Source organism: Bufo bufo, chromosome 1, assembly GCF_905171765.1.
Source record: "Bufo bufo chromosome 1, aBufBuf1.1, whole genome shotgun sequence".
Classification (NCBI taxonomy): Eukaryota; Metazoa; Chordata; class Amphibia; order Anura; family Bufonidae; genus Bufo; species Bufo bufo.
Window position 1 is genome coordinate 64,814,704 of NC_053389.1, and position 21,504 is coordinate 64,836,207.

General features: G+C 44.9%; 1 protein-coding gene across 1 annotated transcript; it reads left to right on the forward strand.

Moving 5' to 3' along the window:
• The first annotated feature begins 2,172 nt into the window (after positions 1-2,172).
• Positions 2,173-19,098, forward strand: CXCR5 (C-X-C motif chemokine receptor 5). Its single transcript, XM_040425296.1, has 2 exons — positions 2,173-2,321; positions 17,569-19,098. Exons 1-2 carry the CDS (start codon positions 2,286-2,288, stop codon positions 18,634-18,636), a joined length of 1,104 nt encoding a protein of 367 aa, XP_040281230.1. The 5' UTR covers positions 2,173-2,285; the 3' UTR covers positions 18,637-19,098.
• Positions 19,099-21,504: the final 2,406 nt, after the last annotated feature.

The window sequence follows — 21,504 nt, forward strand, 5'->3', positions numbered from 1 at the left end:
GACAATCGAGCCACGTCCCTGGTTGCGGTGGTTGTAAAAGGCTGTGTACCAAACGGTCTCTCAGACTGCGCCCACGGCCAAAGGTGATGCTTGGGGTATACATGCTTCTTGGGGTATACATGCTTCTTATGAAGGTTACGTCCTGGCCTACTGGACCACTCGGGGTATCCCATTACCAGTTACCTTTTTACATCATATTGCGAGTGGTGTTTCCATGTTTGGTACATCACCTAGGATGTGCACTGTTATTCACACACTGCGGTTTTACATGCAGGGGGCGTTCTTTTCACACACGACGCTTCTACATGCAGGGGGCGTTCCTGTGCACTCCTGAGATCGTAGTGCACTCCTGTGATTAGTATTAATAGTCGTGTGATGTACCTCAGGGTTATCTATCAGCGGCTCCTCAGTACCTCTGATGCTGCTGTGACTGATTCTAACCGCCGATTGGTCCCTGTAAATAAATGGGAGTGTTTTCACACTCTGATGAGGATCGCGTCGCTATGGAGGGCGGGGAGGAGAGCGGAGGCGGTCAGTGTCTCTGACACGTCCACCGCTCTCCTGATTCGCCAGCGAGTGCTGTATCCGCCCCTTTGGGGGAGGGGCTCCCCCTATTTGACAAGCGACAAGCGGCGGCCGTAATTACGGCCACCCTAGCACCGATGCCGAAGCCTCACCACACGAGGCATACGGCGTTCTATGTGTTTGTCTGTCCTGAACCCTAATTACCAAGCTCCTGATGAGCCTACAGGCGAAAGGTAGAGCAGGATAGAGGGTATAGGTTCAGCGCTACCCCTTTATGGGGAAATAGGGTAGTTTAGCCGCCATGCTAATTATGCCAGACAATTACACTGTTCAACGTCAGAGGCACTGAGGGGACTGTACAGCATTAGTAGGAGGCTAATATCTGGTCACCCGCCTGCAGCAGATCCTGGCCTTGCAGTCTATAGCAGTCTGGCATTCTGCTAGTCTGAACTGATAGTGACGGGTAACATTATGTAGATACACTGCGCTACAGCAGCCTCTTTAAGTTGTTACCGGTTCCTATATATTATTGAGTGTAGTGCGTGAACCAGTGGCGCACACTCTGGGGTATATTCCTCTAGGCAGCCAATAATCCCGTTGCTGCAACGCAAGGGACCCTGTGGGGGTATATGTTGGCTTGTCCGTACAGTTCTGATTTTTGGTTTGTTTGTTTACATTGAGGTAGGGCTCGCACACCCTTCCGCTTTATTTTAACGTATACCTAATCAATTTTTACATTTTAACTTCTCCACAACGTTTCCACCAACTGTGATTAATATTTAATTTGAAACGTAACTTATATTACCGATGATTATGTCTTACAGCTTAAGAAAACCCCAAAGTCACAATTTTGAGGTCCCCTTTGCTCAGGGGGTATGGATTAATTAGCTGACTAGAGTGTGACACTTTGAGCCTAGAATATTGAACCTTTTCACAAAATTCTAATTTTAAGCTGCATTAATGCAATTCCTTTTAATTTGCATTACTGAAATAAATGGACTTTTGCCCGATATTCTAATTTTTCGAGTTTCACCTGTATATACAGAGGTGAAATCATTACAGGATTAGAATGACAAATAAGCAGATAACTGCAGTAAAGTGATCTGTACAAACCAAGAAGTGGCGCCAATTATTAGGCTTAGTGGCCAGTCGGAAAACAGGATTGAAGTAGTGGTGAATATCTCGATGTGGCAGACGATTGTCAGGAGAGAAGTAGTATGGGAAGGAGCGATTGCTATTCTGGAAAATCGGCAGGTGTAGGACAGGCTTTAGGTCTGTATTACACCAACAGATTATCTGACCAATATCTGTCCAATCAGACCAATAGTTGGCATGCATAATTGAACATCGGACCAATGATATAATCATTTGATGTACGGTAATACAGGCCTTAGTGGCCAGTGTGATTTATGTTTTTTTGTTTCAATATAGAGATTGACATGGAAAATTAAAAATAACATCTTTAAAAAAATAAAAAAAACATAAAAACACAATTTAAACAATAGATCTTTTTCTCCATGACACAATGATACATTGCCTTTAAAATAATAGCAAAGAGTCTTACCCACAGACTTTGCATACAAGTGACAGTTCAGAGATCTCATCTCATCAATATCATTTACCTAAAAGTACCTTAAAATACTTCAAGCCAGTCCTGTACTATCACATATTCTTCCTCGGTTCAGCGAGTAGTTTTTCTGTTTCTGCCTTTTTTATCGCTCACCTCTGCTCAGTATCTTTGTTGAGCTTCTCTATTGACCATGACTACAGGAGGTGAAATCTCAGAGTTTTATTATGTAAGTACCACCATAGTGTGATTTATAGGCATTTTACATCATCGTCTGTGCATAGTGATAAATGTGATATAAAGTAACATGATCTCTGATATATAGGACAAACTCTGTTACATCTATGTGTATCTTTTGATCTTTTTCTGTATTTGTTATATCTATGTATATTATAGCATTACTAGCTAGATAAAATGGTATTTTTGAGGTCCTTAGTTATGAAATTTGTCTAGACAATGAATTTATGCTAGACCAACAGTGAAACAGTCCATAATACCCTCACTACCCTAGACCACCAAGGAAACAACATTAATCCCTACCAAAGACCCCCAGGGAAACGATCCCTGAATTACCCTAGCTGTTTAGGGATGTTACGTGTAAAAATCATTGCTATGTATGAACAGGCTAAGGATTTATGCACATGAACGAACGTGTGTCAGCCAGGGCCGTATTGTGGCCTGCGAGCTGCGGGTCCGCAATATATACGGGCCTCGGTCGCTTGTGCACCGTATTACGGATGCGGACCCATTCAAGTCTAATGGGTCTGCATCCGTCTGCAGAAACTGCACGGATGTTTCCCGTGCATTGGGGACTGCAAATGAGCCCTTAGGGTCCATTCACACGTCCGTGTGTGTTTTGCGAATCCACGGATCCGTGGATCCGCAAAACACGGACATCGGCGATGTGCGTTCCACATTTTGCGGACCGCACATCGCCGGCACTCAATAGAAAATGCCTATTCTTGTCCGCAATTGCGGACAAGAATAGGACATGTTCTATATTTTTCGGGATTGGAATTGCGGACCCGGAAGTGCGGATTCGCAATTCCGGATCCGGGCAGCACATCGTGCTGCCCCATAGAAATGAATGGGTCCGCAATGCGGAACGAAATTGCGGACGTGTGAATGGACCCTTATAGTGTTTTAAATAGACCTGCAGAGAGACTTTTCACAGTTTTCAAGTTTTTTGTCCAACCTTAGCCTTAAAGCGATTGTCCAGAATTAGATAAACATGGCTGCTTTCTTCCAGATACAGCACCCCACCTTTCCACAGGTTGTGTGTGGCATCGCAGCTCAGCCTCATTCACTTAAATCAGGGATGGAAAACCTTGTCCCCCTCCAGCCTACAGCTATCACGGCATGCTGGGAGTTGTAGCTTTGCAACAGCTGGAGGGCAACGAGTTTGACATCCCTGACTTAAAGGGGTTGTCCGGGTTCAGAGCTGAACCCGGACATACCTCCATTTTCACCCCAGCAGCCCCCCTGACTTGAGCATCGGAGCAAAGGCATTTTTAGGAGTTCCGGTGACGTACCAGGGCTCTCCATGGGGCTGACAGGAACCCCGGTGACGTCACCGGCACTGATGGGCGGGATTTAGCTCTGCCCTAGCCAGTAAAACGGCTAGGGCAGAGCTAAAGCCCGCCCCTCAGAGCAGGATACCCCCGGTAATCCACATTTTCTTAATATGACTTATTATTAGGAATTTCCTTTAGAATCCTATAATGTATACTTTCAGTTTTATGCTATTACTGGTTAGCTTCAGCCCAGGAGCAGAGATTTAGGGATGCTGGGGCTGCATGGAGGGAATGTACTGTATGTACATGTATCTATATACAGCACAGTCTATGGACGCACAACAGAACGCTAAATTGCTTTGTTTGAGTCAAAAAGAACAATTATATCTATATTGCAAGTTGTCTTGGTGCTCAAAGCAGATATTTCAACCTGCATCCTCAGTCCTGTGATTTTGATAAAATTGCTGTTGGATGAACATGATAGGGACTGCTTGATCCAGCCCTATAACGAACTTAATATAGTAATAGTAGCCATGACACCAGGTTCACTTTAGTAACCTTTATCTCTATACTCACCAGGCTCCCCTGCTGTGCACCCACAAACCGGCTGTGTAATGCATAGAGAAGAGGAGTCCTCTTGATGCCTGAATGGTTTGTGGGCGCACAGAGTGTAGAGATTAAAGCTTCTGATGTGAACTCAACGTAACGTGGACTAATCATGCATTACTGTATTTAATAGGGCTTATCTGAGGTGACATAGTCCCTTTAATTTCCCACAGGGCCGGCATGAGTTATTCTGGTGCCATAGACAAAGTAGGCAAATACAGACCTCCAGATCGTACCCCAAAATTCATAAAGACCCCAAATTAGCCAATGCATTAGTCCACAAAAGTATACAGACCCCCAATCCAGCCCCCACCTTAGTCCACAAATTCATACCAAATTTATGCAGACCCTAAATTCATAGAGACCCTAGATAAGACCCGAAATTTATATAGCCCTCAGATCACCCACCAAATTTGTAGAGACCCCAAATCAGACCCCAAATTAATTTGAGTATTGTTGCCCCCTATAACCTCCACCCCAACCTCCGCTAAATGCAGACCTCAGACCAGACAAAAAAAACTCTCCTCTTCTGCTCCGGGTGCCACCGCCACACCGAGTTCCCTGTGCTCTCCATGCAGCACCATCCAGACATCTACAATGGGCCCATTGGCCACGCCTGGGGTATCCCTTGCCCCTTGGGAGGTTTCTACGAAATATGTTCTCTTATCGAGCAAGTAATCGTGACGCCAGTTGCAGTTAAGCAACGAGGACTTGAAGTCCCCTTTGTAGATGGTAGTGTTGGTACCCAGGGTAGGATTGCTAGAGGGGTGCAGGGATGGCCTAAGGTCTCTGTAGATGTTACATACATGTGTCACGGTGTTCCTACCTGGATATCTTTGGATCCCAGACATGATTGGTCCGAAGCAGTGCAAAAAAGGGTAGGTGAACTTGGATGACGAATAAGTAGAATAAATGGAGTCCAGACTTGTAGTAACGTTGAACAGTTGCTTTTACTTGGCATAAATGGTGATCCTAACAGTTTCCAAATGGTATCTTGGTCATCAGCAGATATTGGCATAATCTGGAAGGCAATTACTTCTCTACAACTATCTCAGCTCTGCTATGCTAGCTGGACTAAATAGGAACTCTTCCTCTTCTGCTGGAACTTAGTTTAGCTGTAGTCTGTCTCTTACTTTAATCCTAGAAAGTACCTCAAGCTCACTTATGCTTGGGTGTGCACAACCTCCAGTGATAAGGCTGGCGTAGGACTAACAGAACCTGTCTAGACAGGACCAGGCCTGCTGCCTTCCCCTAGCAGGGGTTAAGTTAGACGAACTCCTCACACAGCCTCTGACTGACCTACTCACTAACTAAATTCCTCCCTCTCTAGACAGGGCTGGAATGGAACTACGAGGTTCCTCTCCATGGAAACTAACCTTGCCAATGTTGCCGCCATCTGCTGGTAGACCAGGCAATTACATGAACATAACCAGTTTCATGAACATAAATATACACATTATGAGAAGATGACATGAAGCACATTAGGTGATATAAATTAGCACATAGGAGAAAGTAGCAAGGCGCCAAAATGAGTGGTAATGGCACTCCGGGACATTACACATCCTCCACCCTACATTAGGTCCTGTTGTCACACAGAGTCAGGTCATACAAGCTGTCAGGACACAGTGAAGAGTGTGTTCCCGGAGGACCAGGGAGCGGTGAGTAATGGCATTGCTAAGGCAGTATACTCACCACTCCCTGGTCCTCCTGTACTAATTAGCACTTTCACAATGGATGCACTCATAAGTTACATTTAGAGCTGAAATTTGCTCTGAGCCCCCCCTATGGCTAGTGAGGTGGCACTACCCAATGTTCTGAACCTAACTGCTATATTACGTTAAAAAAGTGAAGATCAAATGGCTGCCTATACATAACAGAGGGGACATACATCATTCTGCGGTAATGTAGGTAGCTACTGATGCGGGAAACGTGAACTTTCATTTTCAGTAAACATTTACCAAAGTGTGAAGGGTTGGCACAGAGTAGGCGTATGGAGAAGCACTGCGTCCTGCAGCTGTGATTAACAGATGAGTGGATATAGGCTTCACTTCAGCATTACAAGAAGGATGACACAGACTGCGAGCACTTGATGAGATGCTGGCCCCTACCTCTTATACATGAGCTATTTTTCATGTGAAACTAGATCGTAATCTGAATGTTTTGTAAATTGTACAGCTGCAAAATGTAAATGAACTGTAACAGTCCTGACCTATATGAGGACGGTATCAATTATAGAGCACACTGTAGTCTATAGCGACCCATCTAATGCAGGGGCGCACATCAATCTCATAGGGCTCCACAGCAAATACACCAATAAATCTCCTGCTTCCCATCTATTACAAAGCTGGCTGCCTTCAACCACCACTTGGGGGAGCTCAGCGCACAAGAATTTATGCAGTTACGATTGACTGAAATGGAAGCTGTAATCATCTGTTTGCACTGAGCCTCCCCTAGTGGTGGCAGCTTAAAAATGCAATGTTTTGACATGGGAAAGAAAAGGAGTTCAGGAATGGGTCCCTCCTCCCCCTGGGCCCCGTAGTAATGGTTTGCCTTCTTCGGAGGTATGCCACTGATCAGATGTTAGTTGTGATTTGTGTATTGAGAGACAGCATGAGAGAGAGACGATGTAGACACTATTGACCATAAGGTGTGGTGCAATGCTCCTTGGCTGTGGCAATCATACCACACTTGGAGAGTATCATGCATGAGTCCAATTGATTAGAACTGGTCCTATAAATGATGAAGGGTGTATAGAAGACAACGTGAGGGCAGGGCCGGATTAAGAGCATCATGGGCCTGGTGCTGAGGATTTTGCTGGGCCTTTTTATGGAACTGCACTCAGTGTCTTAATTACATATATATTTTATCGATACCATTAAAGTATTTTGTTCCTGCAACTACCCCTTCATTTGGCTTCTATCTTGGCAACATGGAGGGGGACCACGGGAGGGCCCTCAGGGCACTATAGTGTCAGGAAAACCGCTTTGTTTTCCTGACACTATAGTGATCATTTAACATGACTATGAAGATTACTGTTTTCTAGCTGCTGTGGACTGTGGACAACAGCAGCTAGAAACAGTAATTTCCATAGAGCTGTGTTATGATTTATGGACACAGCACTCAGCATGCTTAGCCAGTCAGATAGAAGGCCGGCTAAGCATGCTGAGAGCTGTGTCTAAATAACATAACACATTAAAGGGATTCTGTCACCAGGTTTTACCCCTGTCAGCTAAAAATATGCTGATGTTCAGGGCGTCTTCACGATTCCTAATGTGGGCTTATAAATGTCATCTGTGGGCTTATTTAGCTAAAAAACAGCTTTTACTAACCTGTCAGTCAAACAAATAAGGTGCCCAAGGGGATGTTAATGAGTGCAAGGTGTCGGCCGCACCCACCGCCGTTCGTGCCCAGCGCCGCCTTTCCGGACTTCTGCGCCGCCTCCTAATCCTCTGTGCCGCCTCTCGCTCTCCCTCCCTCCCTCCCCCCTCCTCCTGCTGTAAGATCTTGCGCATACAGGGGTTGAGCGAAGTGCCGGCGCATGCGCACTTCGCTGTAAGAAGCCAAATGGAGAAGTCTGCACGGGCGCATCAGGCAGAGCCCTGTGCGCAAGCGCGAGATCTTACAGCAGAAGGAGGGGGGAGGGAGGGAGAGCGAGAGGCGGCACAGAGGATTAGGAGGCGGTGCAGAAGTCCGGAAAGGCGGCGCTGGGCACGAACGGCGGTGGGTGCGGCGGGCATCTTGCACTCATTAACATCCCCTTGGGCACCTTATTTGTTTGACTGACAGGTTAGTAATAGCTGTTTTTTAGCTAAATAAGCCCACAGATGACATTTATAAGCCCACATTAGGAATCGTGAAGATGCCCTGAACATCAGCATATTTTTAGCTGACAGGGGTCAAACCTGGTGACAGAATCCCTTTAAAGAAATTACTGTTTCTAGCTGCTGTGGACTAGCAGCTAGAAACAGTAATTTCTTTAATGTGTTATGTTATTTAGACTGAGCTCTCAGCATGCTTAGCCAGTCAGTAATTTCCATAGTGCGGTTATGATTTATGGACACAGCTCTCAGCATGCTTAGCCAGCCTTCTATCTGGCTGTGCTTCTTGAGAGTCACAGTCCACAAGCTCAGAAACAGCCAGATAGAAGGCTGGCTAAGCATGCTGAGAGCTGTGTCCATAAATCAGAACAGCACTATGATTGCCCTCCCTTCCAACTGGATGAGTTTATCTGATACCTGCCCTGCTCCAGAAGCTCCTGCTGTCTCACGGGCTGGTGTGGCTGAGCGCTGTGGGCCGTGTGCTGGTCGAAACTGCTGAGTAGGTTGTACACAGCGCAGCGTGCAGGAGGGATAACCGCGGGCGCACTGAGGTCATATCCGGCGGGCCGGCATTACAGGAACCGCACCAGCTGCTCTGACGTCCTGCCGCCGGATATCCTGTGACGTATATCCGGCGGCAGGACGTCAGAGCAGCTGGTGCTGTTCCTGTAATGCCGCGGCCCGCCGGATATGACCTCAGTAGTGATAGGAAATTCGGATCTTTCAGATGAATCGGTTCATTTGAATCAGCTCATTCAAATGAACCGATTCATGAATCGGATCTTCGGTTCACTTGGTGAGTCACTGACTGCTGAGCTGACTCGCAAGTGAACTGAAGACTCTAGGTGCCGGTGCGCATGCGCAGATGCTATCCATTCGATTCACTTGCTGCTGCTGACTCAGTCGGCTCTTCAGCTCTCTAATGAGTGAGTCAGGATCAGGAAGAGTGATTGATTATAGTGATAGTGAAGGGAAGCTGAGGCTGACGCCGGACAGGAGTACTCAGGACAGGAGTCAGGAGCTTCTAGTGAAGACAGGGCGGCACTACCTTCTTGAATTCGCGGTGCACGTGTCCGTGGAATGGCGTCCAGACAAACGTTTCAAAGAAGAAGACCGGCACTTCGCATTTGCGAAGTGCCGGTTTTCTTCTTTGAAAAGGAGTCAGGAGCTGTCACTGTGGTGTGCATTGTTGTCTGTTGTGCATTGTTACCCACAGGGACAACAGTCTGACACTGACAGTAGTACAACGAACCAAGTGAAGTGAAATGTGAATGCACGCACAGGGAAAACTATGTGCTGAATTGATAACAGTATTATCCCCACTTAACGGAATCCATAAAGGAGATGTGAACCCACCCTTAGTTATATAGCTACTGAATGAGATGCCTTTAACATATTTATCTCCTGAGAAGCCAATTTGATCCTAAAGGGTTAATTCAACCTGTAATCTAAACTCTGTGTCATCTGTCACTTCTCTTATCTCTCTGCTCCTGTCAAAGGCGTACATAGAAATCACTGGGCCCCATAGCAAGAATCTAAATTGGGCCCCCATTCCCCTTTTATAGCCCCTCCCACTACCCATTCCAGGCCTCTCTCTTTGTTCCATGAACTATGTTCGCTGCTGTTTTATAATTTATGCCATCAGGGCCGGATTGGGATTACAAAACAGGCCTGGCACACAAACGAGGTATAATAGATACAGTGTGTACAGATATATAGTATATACAGCAGTGTACTGATATGTGAGGAACGTGGTATAATATATGCAGTGTGTTCAGGTATATAGTATATACAGCAGTGTACTGATATATGAGGTATAAATTACAGCTCGTACCTCACATATCAATCCAATGCTGTATATACAATATACCTGTACACACCATCTATTATACCTCGTACCTAACATATCAGTACACTGCTGTATATACAATATATCTATACACACTGCATATATTATACCTTGTACCTCACATATCAGTACACTGCAATATATATTATATATCTGTACATATTGCATCTATAATACTGTTTAATATATGCAGAGTGTGTGTGTGTATATATATATATATATATATATATATAGATGTGAGGCATACAAGGTATAATACTGTAGATGCAGTGTTTATAGAAATATGTGGTCAGTTATACATTATAGTCACTGTGTGTGTGAAGTACATGAGGTTGTGGTCACTGTACCTGTCTGAAGTATTATACATGAGTGAGCAATGAGTAAAAACAGGGCATGGAGGGGGGGGGTAAATGATGAAAAGTGGAGGACCTCCTCTTACCACTCCATTCCAGTCTGTATGGATCAATGCAGAGCTGATTGTGAACTTCAAATACTTGCTGTTAGGGGTTGAAGGACCTGTGATGATGTCATCACAGGTCCTGGCAGATGTACCTTTGAAACCTAGGAACTACACCATTTTTGGTGCAGTTCCTTTGCTAGATTCTGCAGGACCTGTGATGCTGAAGATGATGTCATCACAGGTCCTGGCAGATGCACTGTTCTAACCTGGGAACTACACTTTACACTGTGCAGTTCCCTTACAGGACCTGTGAAGTGCTTGCCTTGCCTCAGCTCTGATTGGTTGGTGGGCGGGGAGGGGAGGGGCTGGCAGAAGCAGCTTCCACTCTAGAATCATATTACGCTCCTCCCGAGTCCCTCCCTCAGGCTCCTGCTGCCAGCGTGAGGTGAGCGTCTCTGCATTGACTGTGTGCTGCTATGTGACGCTGCGCTGTGTACAACAGAGGACTTTTAACCCTCCCGACGGCCTTTTGGCTGGCAGATGGGCCTATTTTATGGTAGGGGCCTGGAGCTGCAGCTCCATCAGCCCCTACGTTAATCCGGCCCTGCGTGAGGGTCCTTCATACACCATACAAACTACAGATTGGCGTGGTACTAAATAGCAGGAAGTGCTCAACCCCATATGCAGTGGCGCATCTATACCGGGGAGGGGGGGCAGATCCTGCACTTGTGGCCCGCTGCTAATGGCAATCCCCAGCAAAAATGCATCCAATGGAGGATGCCTGCAGCGGACCACAAGTACCACAATGGACATCCTACACAGGATAGCAAATGTGAGGATGTCATAAACAGTAAAAATAATATAACAAAAACAAATACAGGTGCACTCTGCGGTCTTACTAACCCTCATACTGATGTAAAATTGAGAGATTAGCCAACATATCCTGCTTGGAGGACATGTCTGAGCCCGAGCACCGCGCCAAGGTTTCTCAAGTAGCTCAGAACCTAATGCTAAACCTACCTGGGCCGTATGGGCAATACCAGGAGCCAGTGGGCGAATTACAGGAGCGCAAGGTCCGACTCACAGCAATCTCCCAGTAACCTCCAGCATGTAACCATGCATACAATGGGAGGAGGCAGAGAGCTCTGAGCCCCACCCAAGACTGGCTGATATAGCCCGGGCCTCACATGTGCACCAGAATGCTGCCTATGGGTGTAAATAAAGGCACATTCAAACTAGGAGTTTCTACACCTCCCAAAAATTCAATATACAAACTACAGATTGGCTTGGTATTAAAAAGCAGGAAGTGCTCTCCTAGTCTGAATGCGCCTTTATTTCCAGCCCAGGCAGCATTCTGGTGCACATTTGAAGCCCGGACTATATCAGCCAGTCTGGGGTGGGGCTCCGAGCTCTCTGCCTCCTCCCATTGTATGACTACCTGTTCCTCCAAAAACAAAATACAAAAGGGAAAGGAAAGACTTAACTTCAAAGGGGCTATGGAAGCACCAGGAACTCCACCGAGATCCACACACCAGCTATCCACAACAAACTGAAGCTATAAACCACACAGCACTGTGGGAGAAGCAACAATAAATAAGGAAGGTTAAATGACCACATTAGCAACACCTGAGGCAAGGGGTGTGGTCATTACCAGAAACAACACAGATGCCTATTGATCCACAAGGAAAGCCTGTCAGATCAAACCACATGTTGCCAGTCTCACTGATCTCCTGACACCTGTCGTGGAAGCGTCCATGACAAATGCAGATGCTAAAACAGCTCTCTGCCTTTCTCCTAGCGGGAACTCACAGGACTCATAGGTGGTCATACACATTTACCCCTTAAGGACTCGGCCCTATTTCACCTTACGGACTTGGCCATTTTTTGCAAATCTGACCAGTGTCACTTTAAGTGCTGATAACTTTAAAACGCTTTGACTTATCCAGGCCATTCTGAGATTGTTTTTTCGTCACATATTGTACTTCATGACACTGGTAAAATAAAGTTAAAAAAAAATCATTTTTATTTATAAAAAAAATACCAAATTTACCAAAAATAAATAAAAAAATTGCAAATTTCCAAGTCTCAATTTCTCTATTTCTATAATACATAGTAATACCTCCAAAAATAGTTATTACTTTACATTCCCCATATGTCTACTTCATGTTTGGATCATTTTGGGAATGATATTTTATTTTTTGGGGATGTTACAAGGCTTAGAAGTTTAGAAGCAAATCTTTAGGGACCAGTTCAGGTCTGAAGTCCCTTTGCGAGGCTTACATAATAGAAACCACCCAAAAATGACCCCATTCTATAAACGACACCCCTCAAGGTATTCAAAACTGATTTTACAAACTTTGTTAACCCTTTAGGTGTTCCACAAGAATTAATGGAAAATAGAGATACAATTTTAAAATTTCACTTTTTTTGGCAGATTTTCAATTTTTATAATTTTTTTCCAGTTACAAAGCAAGGGTTAACAGCCAAACCATTCTCAATATTTATGGCCCTGATTCAATGATTTGAGCAGGCACCATGTTCCGATCACCGTGATCGGAACTATAGATGACGTACCGGTACATCATGGGTCCTTAAGGACTCTGGAACCATGCCGTACTGGTACGTCATGGGTCCCTAAGGGGTTAAAGGGGTTCTCCAGGAATTAAGAAAATAAAATTACTGAAAATACTTAAATATTACTTTATTATAAATATATTCCCAAATATGTTTCATTAGTTATAATGGCTCATTTTGTCTGGGGAGCCATCATTAGAAGAAAAAAAATGGCCACCATCCTATTAGTACACACAAAACCTGTCCTGATCACACAGGAAGACAAGTTACTTCACAACACTGCGCTAAAGAGCTTCCTTATCCTCTTCTCTGCTCTGCTTGTTTATGATCTTGAATACATCTGATAAGATCTTCAGCTGAATCTCTGTGGTAATGGAGTTCAGGAGGAGACGTAAAGTACAGAAAGAGGAAAGAATGGCACACCTTTTACATTTTCCCACTGTTTCAACTCATTTTTATAACTGTTTTATCTCGTTCCTCTATAACCAGGTTTCATTGTTTGCATCAGCTAAGCAGGAAACTGGTTGTAGATTTAGTATATGAATGGTTATGGGGTTCTCTACAACAGGCTGTCAGGGCACGTTTAGAGTTGTCGTTTTGTAACCACTGGAGAGACAGTTGTTGTTGACTTCTCTGTAGCTTTAAAGGGAATTAGTCATCATAAAATAAACTATTGTGTAAATTAGGATTTTATATTTAACATTTTTAAAGAATTTTTAATGGTGTTATTTTTAAATTTCCATGTCTATATGATTGTCAATATCTATATTTAATTTATAAAATCCTGCCTAATAATTGGCGCCACTTCATGGTCTGTAAAGATCCCTTTGCTGCAAGTACCTGCTTATCTGTCATTCTAATCATGACTGTAAAAATATCACCTCTGTGTACAGATAAGACAGGATCGATCATTCACAATAGTTGATTGTCGAGGCTTTTCTATTCTTTCCTTGTACAATGACCTCTACACAGGTCACAGAGCATGCCCAGAAAACTCTTCCATAGAAGTCAATAAGGTCCCCTCCTGACCATTGTGTCCATGGACCATAAATGCTGTTAAGAACAGCTTAGGCAAGATGGCGGCCCCCATAATCATGTTCAGGAAGCAGAAAATAAAAGCAGAAGAGAAAACAGGATATATGTTGCTATCTGGTTTTCACTGACAGAAAAAATATTTGATGACACATTTCCTTTAAGCCTTTAGCTTCTGAGTTCTAACAATCAGGGGCGTAGACAGGGAGAGCTTACTCATACCATATAGCACTCACACGTGGACATATAGTAAAAAAAAACACAGTCCGTGGCAGCAACATCTACTTGTCATAAGATATTGCATAAAGAGGATTTCCAATTCTATATAAATAAAGCTTAATGACCATATAAATGAAAAATGACACCATTTTCTAATGGCCTCACCAATGTCAAGAAATTTGCTGTCAGTGAATTGAAAAAATCTTGTTCAGATTCCCATACATATACATTTCCTGCTCTCAGTTGAGAAGTGGATACAATTGTATCCAGGCTAGACAATGCTCTGTGAGTGAAACAGCCTGGAGTCCCAACTGATACATTGTAGCAATCTACTCAGATCTCCCCAAATCCCTTGTGTGAACGGAGTGGTATTGCGTATGCATGATCGCCTGTCTATTTACTCTCTAGGGATCTAAAGAAGACAGCGCCTGGCTATCTCTATCAATTCCATAGAATTGAATAGGGTGGAGTTATGTATACACACTACCACTTTATTCACACGGGTGGACTTGTGCAGGTTATCACAATCAACTATTTACAGGCCGTAAAAATATGTCAAAAATAATTTGTAAATAGCAAAAACAACAATAGAAGATCACCACACATCTAAAGTCAGCTTTAAAGCATACAGTGCCTTGAAAAAGTATTCATACCCCCTTTCCACATTTTTTCCACGTTACACCCACAAACTTAAATGTATTTTATTGGGATTTTATGTGATAGACCAACACAAAGTAGTAAGTATGTCTGAAGTGAAAAGAAAATGATACATGGTTTTCAAAATGTTTAATAAGTAAAAACCTATATATTTTCTCTTATTTTCTTTTTCCCAAATGCTGTAACTTTGCTTTTTGAAAATCTCAATAAACATTTATTGACCATCATAAGTAAAAACCTATAAAGTGTGGCATGCAGTGGCGTAGGGATCGCCATAGCAACCATAGCAGTGGCTATGGGGCCCTACGCCACTGGGGCCCCATCCGACCGCATTCAGTTTTTTTTTTATTAACACACACAGACACTACACACAGGCAGCCAGGAGGTGGCGTAACTACCGGGGAAGCAGCTGCTTCGGGGCCCGACAGTTTATTTTCAAGTTAGTTAAATATCGATTCATGTTCAGGGCCCCCTTCACAGCAGCAGTCTTAATGTTCAGGCCCCCTCGCTAATGTGATCTAATCTTACTGTATTCTAAAGTCTCCTGATGTGTCACCCACAACCTCCAATGTATCAGTGTATCAGAGGCAAAGCATTTACCCTCACAACCATAAAGGAGGCATTGCAACTGATTGAAAATATATGAGACTTCTACTGTTATAGCTGGCTAAGTGTACATCTATACACATGACAGCTGCCCCAACACACCCAGCACTGCTATATCTCTATATGACAGCTGTCCCAGCACACTCAGCTCTGCTATATCTCTATATATGAGCAGCTGTCATGTGTATAGATGTACACTTAGCCAGCTATAACAGTAGAAGTCTCATATTTTTTCAGTCAGCAGCAAGGTATCTCTTATGGTCTTGTGGTTAGATGCTTTGCCTCTGATACAGAAGGTCGTGGGTTCGAATCCCAGCAGAAACCTTTTCTGAAATACAAGCACTGACTCCATATATGGACATACAGGAAGAGGCTGCATCGCATTGCTGACATGGAGGTAAGTAGAAGTGTTTATTTTATTTTTTTAATACCCGACTGTTACTGCCATGGGGGGAGCGGGGGGCACTTGATACTGGCACATGGGGGGAGTATGTCTGGCACCTGACCTGATACTGGCACCTGGGGGGGGGGGGTTGGCACCTGATACTGGCACATGGGGGGGGGATCTGTGTATGGCACTATTTAGGGGAGGGGGGATCTGTTGATGGCACTATTTAGGGGAGGGGGGATCTGTTGATGGCACTATTTAGGGGAGGGGGATCTGTGGATGGCACTATTTAGGGGAAGGGGATCTGTGGATGGCACTATTTAGGGGAGAGGGATCTGTGGATGGCACTATTTAGGGGAGGGGGATCTGTGGATGGCACTATTTAGGGGAGGGGGATCTGTGGATGGCACTATTTAGGGGAGGGGGATCTGTGGATGGCACTATTTAGGGGAGGGGGATCTGTGGATGGCACTATTTAGGGGAGGGGGATCTGTGGATGGCACTATTTAGGGGAGGGGGATCTGTGGATGGCACTGTTTAGGGGAGAGGGATCTGTGGATGGCACTGTTTAGGGGAGGGGGATCTGTGGATGGCACTATTTAGGGGAGGGGATCTGTGGATGGCACTATTTAGGGGAGGGGGATCAGTGGATGGCACTATTTAGGGGAGGGGGATCTGTTGATGGCACTATTTAGGGGTGGGGGATCTGTGGATGGCACTATTTAGGGGAGGGGGATCTGTGGATGGCACTATTTAGGGGAGGGGGATCTGTGGACGGCACTGTTTAGGGGAGAGGGATCTATGGACGGCACTGTTTAGGGGAGAGGGATCTGTGGACGGCCCTGTTTAGGGGAGGGGGATCTGTGGACGGCACTGTTTAGGGGAGGGGGATCTGTGGATGGCACTATTTAGGGGAGGGGGATCTGTGGATGGCACTATTTAGGGGAGGGGGATCTGTGGATGTCACTATTTAGGGGAGGGGGATCTGTGGATGGCACTATTTAGGGGAGGGGGATCTGTGGATGGCACTATTTAGGGGAGGGGGATCTGTTGATGACACTATTTAGGGGAGGGGGATCTGTGGATGGCACTATTTAGGGGAGGGGGATCTGTGGATGGCACAGGGGGGGGCCCATAATTTTTTTTTGCTATGGGGCCCATGCATTTCTAGCTACGCCCCTGGTGGCATGCATTTGTATTCAGCCCCCCTGAGTCAATACTTTGTAGGACCACCTTTCGCTAAAATTACAGCTGCAGGTCTTTTGGGGGATGTCTCTACCAGCTTTGCACATCTAGAGGCTGAAGTTTTTGCCCATTTTCTTTGCAGAAGAGCTCACACTCAGTCAGATTGGATGGAGAGCGTCTGTGAGCAGCAATTCTCAAGTCTTGCCACAGATTCTCAGTGGGATTTAGGTCTGGATGACTGGGCCAGTCTAACACATGCTTTCATCTAAACCATTCCATCGTGGCTCTGGCTGTAGGTTTAGGGTCATTGTCCTGCTGGAAGGCGAACCTCCGCCCCAGTCTCAAGTATTTTGCAGCCTCTAACAGGTTTTTCTCCAGGATTGCCCTGTATTTAGCTCCATCCATCTTTCCATCAACTCTGACCAGCTTCCCTGTCCCTGCTGAAAAAAAGCCTGTTGTACTAATTCTCCATGTTTGCAGCTCCGGACATCCAAAGCAGTAAAGGACTGTTTATAACAAGTTCATATTACATTTTTTGTCTATGTCACAGGTATGTGATTTCCTATTTTTATATTCCTATTTTGTACATGAATACTAATGGTTCCTTTTCTCTGTCTTTTACAAACAGGTATTACCTAATGACTCTTACCCTACAATTAATTATAGCACAGACTATGATGGTTATACCTGTGACTACTTTGGTGACTACTTACAAGAACATGAGAAACACCAGGAAGTCTATCGTGTTTTAATCCCGATACTCTACAGCCTGGTTTTTGTGGTTGGAGCATTTGGCAACGGCCTAGTCCTCTACATTCTAAGGAGGAGCCATCGCTCACGATCCAGCACTGACAATTTCCTTTTGCACTTGGCAATTGCCGATTTGCTGATGCTCTTTACTTTCCCCTTTGCTATTACAGAGGCTATGGTTGGGTGGAAATTTGGAGATTTCCTCTGCAAGGTTCTGGGAGCCATCAGCCGTTTAAATTACTACTGCAGTTGTCTTCTCCTAGGGTGTATTAGTATTGATCGCTACCTATCTATAATCTACGCCATTCATACCTTCAAGAAACGAAGCATCGAGGCAGTCCACTTCTCTTGCTTTATTGTATGGATTGTGTGCTTTTTGCTTTCATTGCCGAACATGTTTATCTTGGGATCCCACCAACTGGGCAATTACACTTGGTGCGGCTACAACCAAAGCCACTTTCCCAGCAATTCTTGGTGGCAAGTCGGAAGATTTATGAATCACGTTGTGGGGTTTTTAGTTCCAATGATCATCATGATCATATGCTATTCCCACATAATAGTAACTCTATGTAGGTCCCCAAGGCGTGAGAAGAAAAAAGCAGTCAGAGTGGCTATAGTGATCACCGTCGTCTTCTTTCTGTGCTGGACTCCATTCAACGTGGCAGTATTTCTAGATACTTTGGATCAATACAAATGGATAGATAGTTGTGCACTAAAGAACAATCTGTCCATGGCAATAATAGTCACAGAGGTATTCGGATATGTCCACTGTTGTTTGAACCCCTTGCTTTATGCATTTGTAGGGGCAAAGTTCAGAAATGATGCTCTGAAAGTTGTAAAACGCTTGGGATGCTTCAAATCAAAGTTGCTTGACCGTGTCACAACAGTCAGCAGGAAGAGCAGCACCACGGAATCTGAAAGCCGGACAGTCTTCTCCACCATCTGAAGGGTTACGTGATACTCCTACTATGATCATCAAGCATTGCCTAACATAGTAAAGAAATGCAGTGTATTCTGTGCGCTAATGTATAACATATGAATGACAGACGAGTAACCGCTATAAAACATCTACACCATTTACACTGCCTACATCAATGTTTCTCGACCTTTTTAAGGACCTTCTAGGGACAAGAAGTCCCAACTGAGTACCGTAACCCCAAGAAACTGATTAGTTATGGATGTTAATAAAATAAGGCTGTCCTCACACCGCTATCAGAGGTTCTGTTCGGAGACTCCATCCACAGTTCCTTTGAATTTGACGGGAAGAATAGTGCAGCAGGCAACGTTATTCTTCTAATTGAAACAATGGATACTATGGTGGGATCCGTGATGGACCACACTATAAGTGAATAGGGTCCATCAGTGTCTGGTGAGTGACAGTTCTAGCATTAAAGGGATTTTCCCGAATTTTGATCCCTACACTCCTGTCGTTCAGTTGTTTGAAGAGGCTGCAATACTCCAGTGAGCGCTGAGGCCTATCAAGAACAACGCCGTATATTGCATAGCAGCTGTGTAAGGTATCACTTGAATGGGACTGAGCTGTGCCCATGCTATATAACCTGTCCACCATGGCCTCTTCAAACAACTGATTAGTGGAGGTGGACAACCACTTTAAGTGATGGCTTCTATTCAGAACAGGGAAATAATAATTGGCATGTGTAGTATAACCCCTTTCACCGGACACCAAAATGGGTACAGACCACACACAAGACCTCTTAAATAAAGATATATTCCCCAGTTTAGAACCCCTTCCTTATGAAGATCCCAGACCAGAATTTTCCTTAATAAAGACCCCATTAACCCATTGTTTATAGTTATACAGACCCCAAACTGGTATCCCCCTGTCGTGGTGGAAAGTCCTATGACTAAGGGCACTAGACCTCTAGTGAGGGAAGGTCCCTCTTGCAGCATCTCTCCGTTATATGTCCCATTAAAACCTCTGCAGAATCCACCAATGGTCTCTGGTATCAAGTGGGGCTAGCCTTACAACTCTGCTTGTGGTGTCTGAGGCCTCTTCTGTCTTGACACCTCCAGAGCAGCTTCTCATATTGGACTAAACTGTATAATCTAAGAGCTCGTGCACATAATGGTACTACTGCTCCACAGAAGTTATACAGAACGTACAAAGGGCACCTGCAGAGTTTTTGGGGCCCATTACTGTACACTCTGTACATTTCAGATTTCATTGGGAAAATTGTGGCATTGCTTCTACCTGTAAGAGAGAATATCTGTATAATACAGTACCATAGATGGCAACACAAGGGTGCATGTGGCTCTATTATAATCATTGCATATTAACATTATTGAAGTGTACATTGCCTTAATAAAATGCAAGACTGATAAGCCTGATGTGTTTTATTATTCCCATGCGTGTTTTTGCATTATTCTCTTTTCTTATTGAACACACTAGAACAATTTCTACTGCAATATCAAATGCTTAAAGTATAACTGTCATATATATATATTTTTTTTCATATTTTGATAAAGGTGATTAGTATCACCTTAGTGGCCATCTTCAAATTTTATATTAATTCTTCCTAAACCCTTAAAATCATTCAATTTGTCCCCCATAGCATCTATTCTCACCTTACCCTAAGGCAGTGTTTCTCAAATAGTGGGGCGCGCCCCCCAGGGGGGGCGCCAGGCTCCGTGAAGGGGGGCTCGTTCAGGGCCGGCCTTTGGGGTGTGCGAATTTCTTCTGTATAATGCCGGCAGGCAGGCCGGGCGGCCGGCGTGTCCCTCAGTGATGTCACATGTCTGCGCCGCCTGCTTTATGAATGAAGCAGGCGACGCAGACAAGTGACATCACTGAGGGACGCGCCGGCCGCCCGGCCCGCCTGCCGGCATTATACAGAAGAAAGTACGGTACTATTAGGAGTGAGGGGGGCATGTTTAATAACTTTAAACGGCGGCGGCGGGCACACGGAATCGGTGGATGGCACAGTTAAGGGGTGGGGGTCTGTGGATGGCACTGTTATGGGCTGGGGGGGCACTGTGGATGGCACTGTTATGGGGTGGGGGGTCTGTGAATGGCACATATATAACAGTGCCAGCCACAGATCCCCCTGTAACAGTGCCAGCCACAGATCCCCCCCCCCATAAGTGTTCGTCATCCACAGATCCCACCATAAGTGTCCGTCATCCACAGATCCCACCATAAGTGTCCGTCATCCACAGATCCCCCCATAAGTGTCCGTCATCCACAGATCCCCCCATAAGTGTCCGTCATCCACAGATCCCCCCATAAGTGTCCGTCACCCACAGATCCCCCCATAAGTGTCCGTCATCCACAGATCCCCCCATAAGTGTCCGTCATCCACAGATCCCCCCATAAGTGTCCGTCATCCACAGATCCCCCCATAAGTGTCCGTCACCCACAGATCCTCCCATAAGTGTCCGTCATCCACAGATCCCCCCATAAGTGTCCGTCATCCACAGATCCCCCCATAAGTGTCCGTCATCCACAGATCCCCCCATAAGTGTGTGTCCGATCCACATTTCTTTCTTTTTTTATTCTCTTATACGTTAATAAGGATACAGTGTTATGCAGAGGTGTACTTATAACAATTTTATAGACAAATACAAATGATACTATTTACAGTCGCGCGGGGGGCGCGAAATGTTTTCTTCTTCCTAGGGGGGGCATGACAGAAAATAATTGAGAAGCACTGCCCTAAGGGTCCATTCACACGTCCGTTTTTTCTTTCCTGATCTGTTCCGTTTTATGCGGAACAGATCTGGACCAGTTCTGTACCCATTCATTTTCAATGGGTCCTGGAAAAAATCGGACAGCTCAATGTGTGCTGCCCGTTTC

What these genes read in the sequence shown, in the direction of transcription:
- CXCR5 (XM_040425296.1), top strand. Translation starts at nt 2,286, where the DNA reads ATGACTACAGGAGGTGAAATCTCAGAGTTTTATTAT. An exon ending in AAATCTCAGAGTTTTATTAT is followed by an intron (nt 2,322 to 17,568) that starts GTAAGTACCACC and finishes TTTTACAAACAG; the next exon opens with GTATTACCTAATGACTCTTA.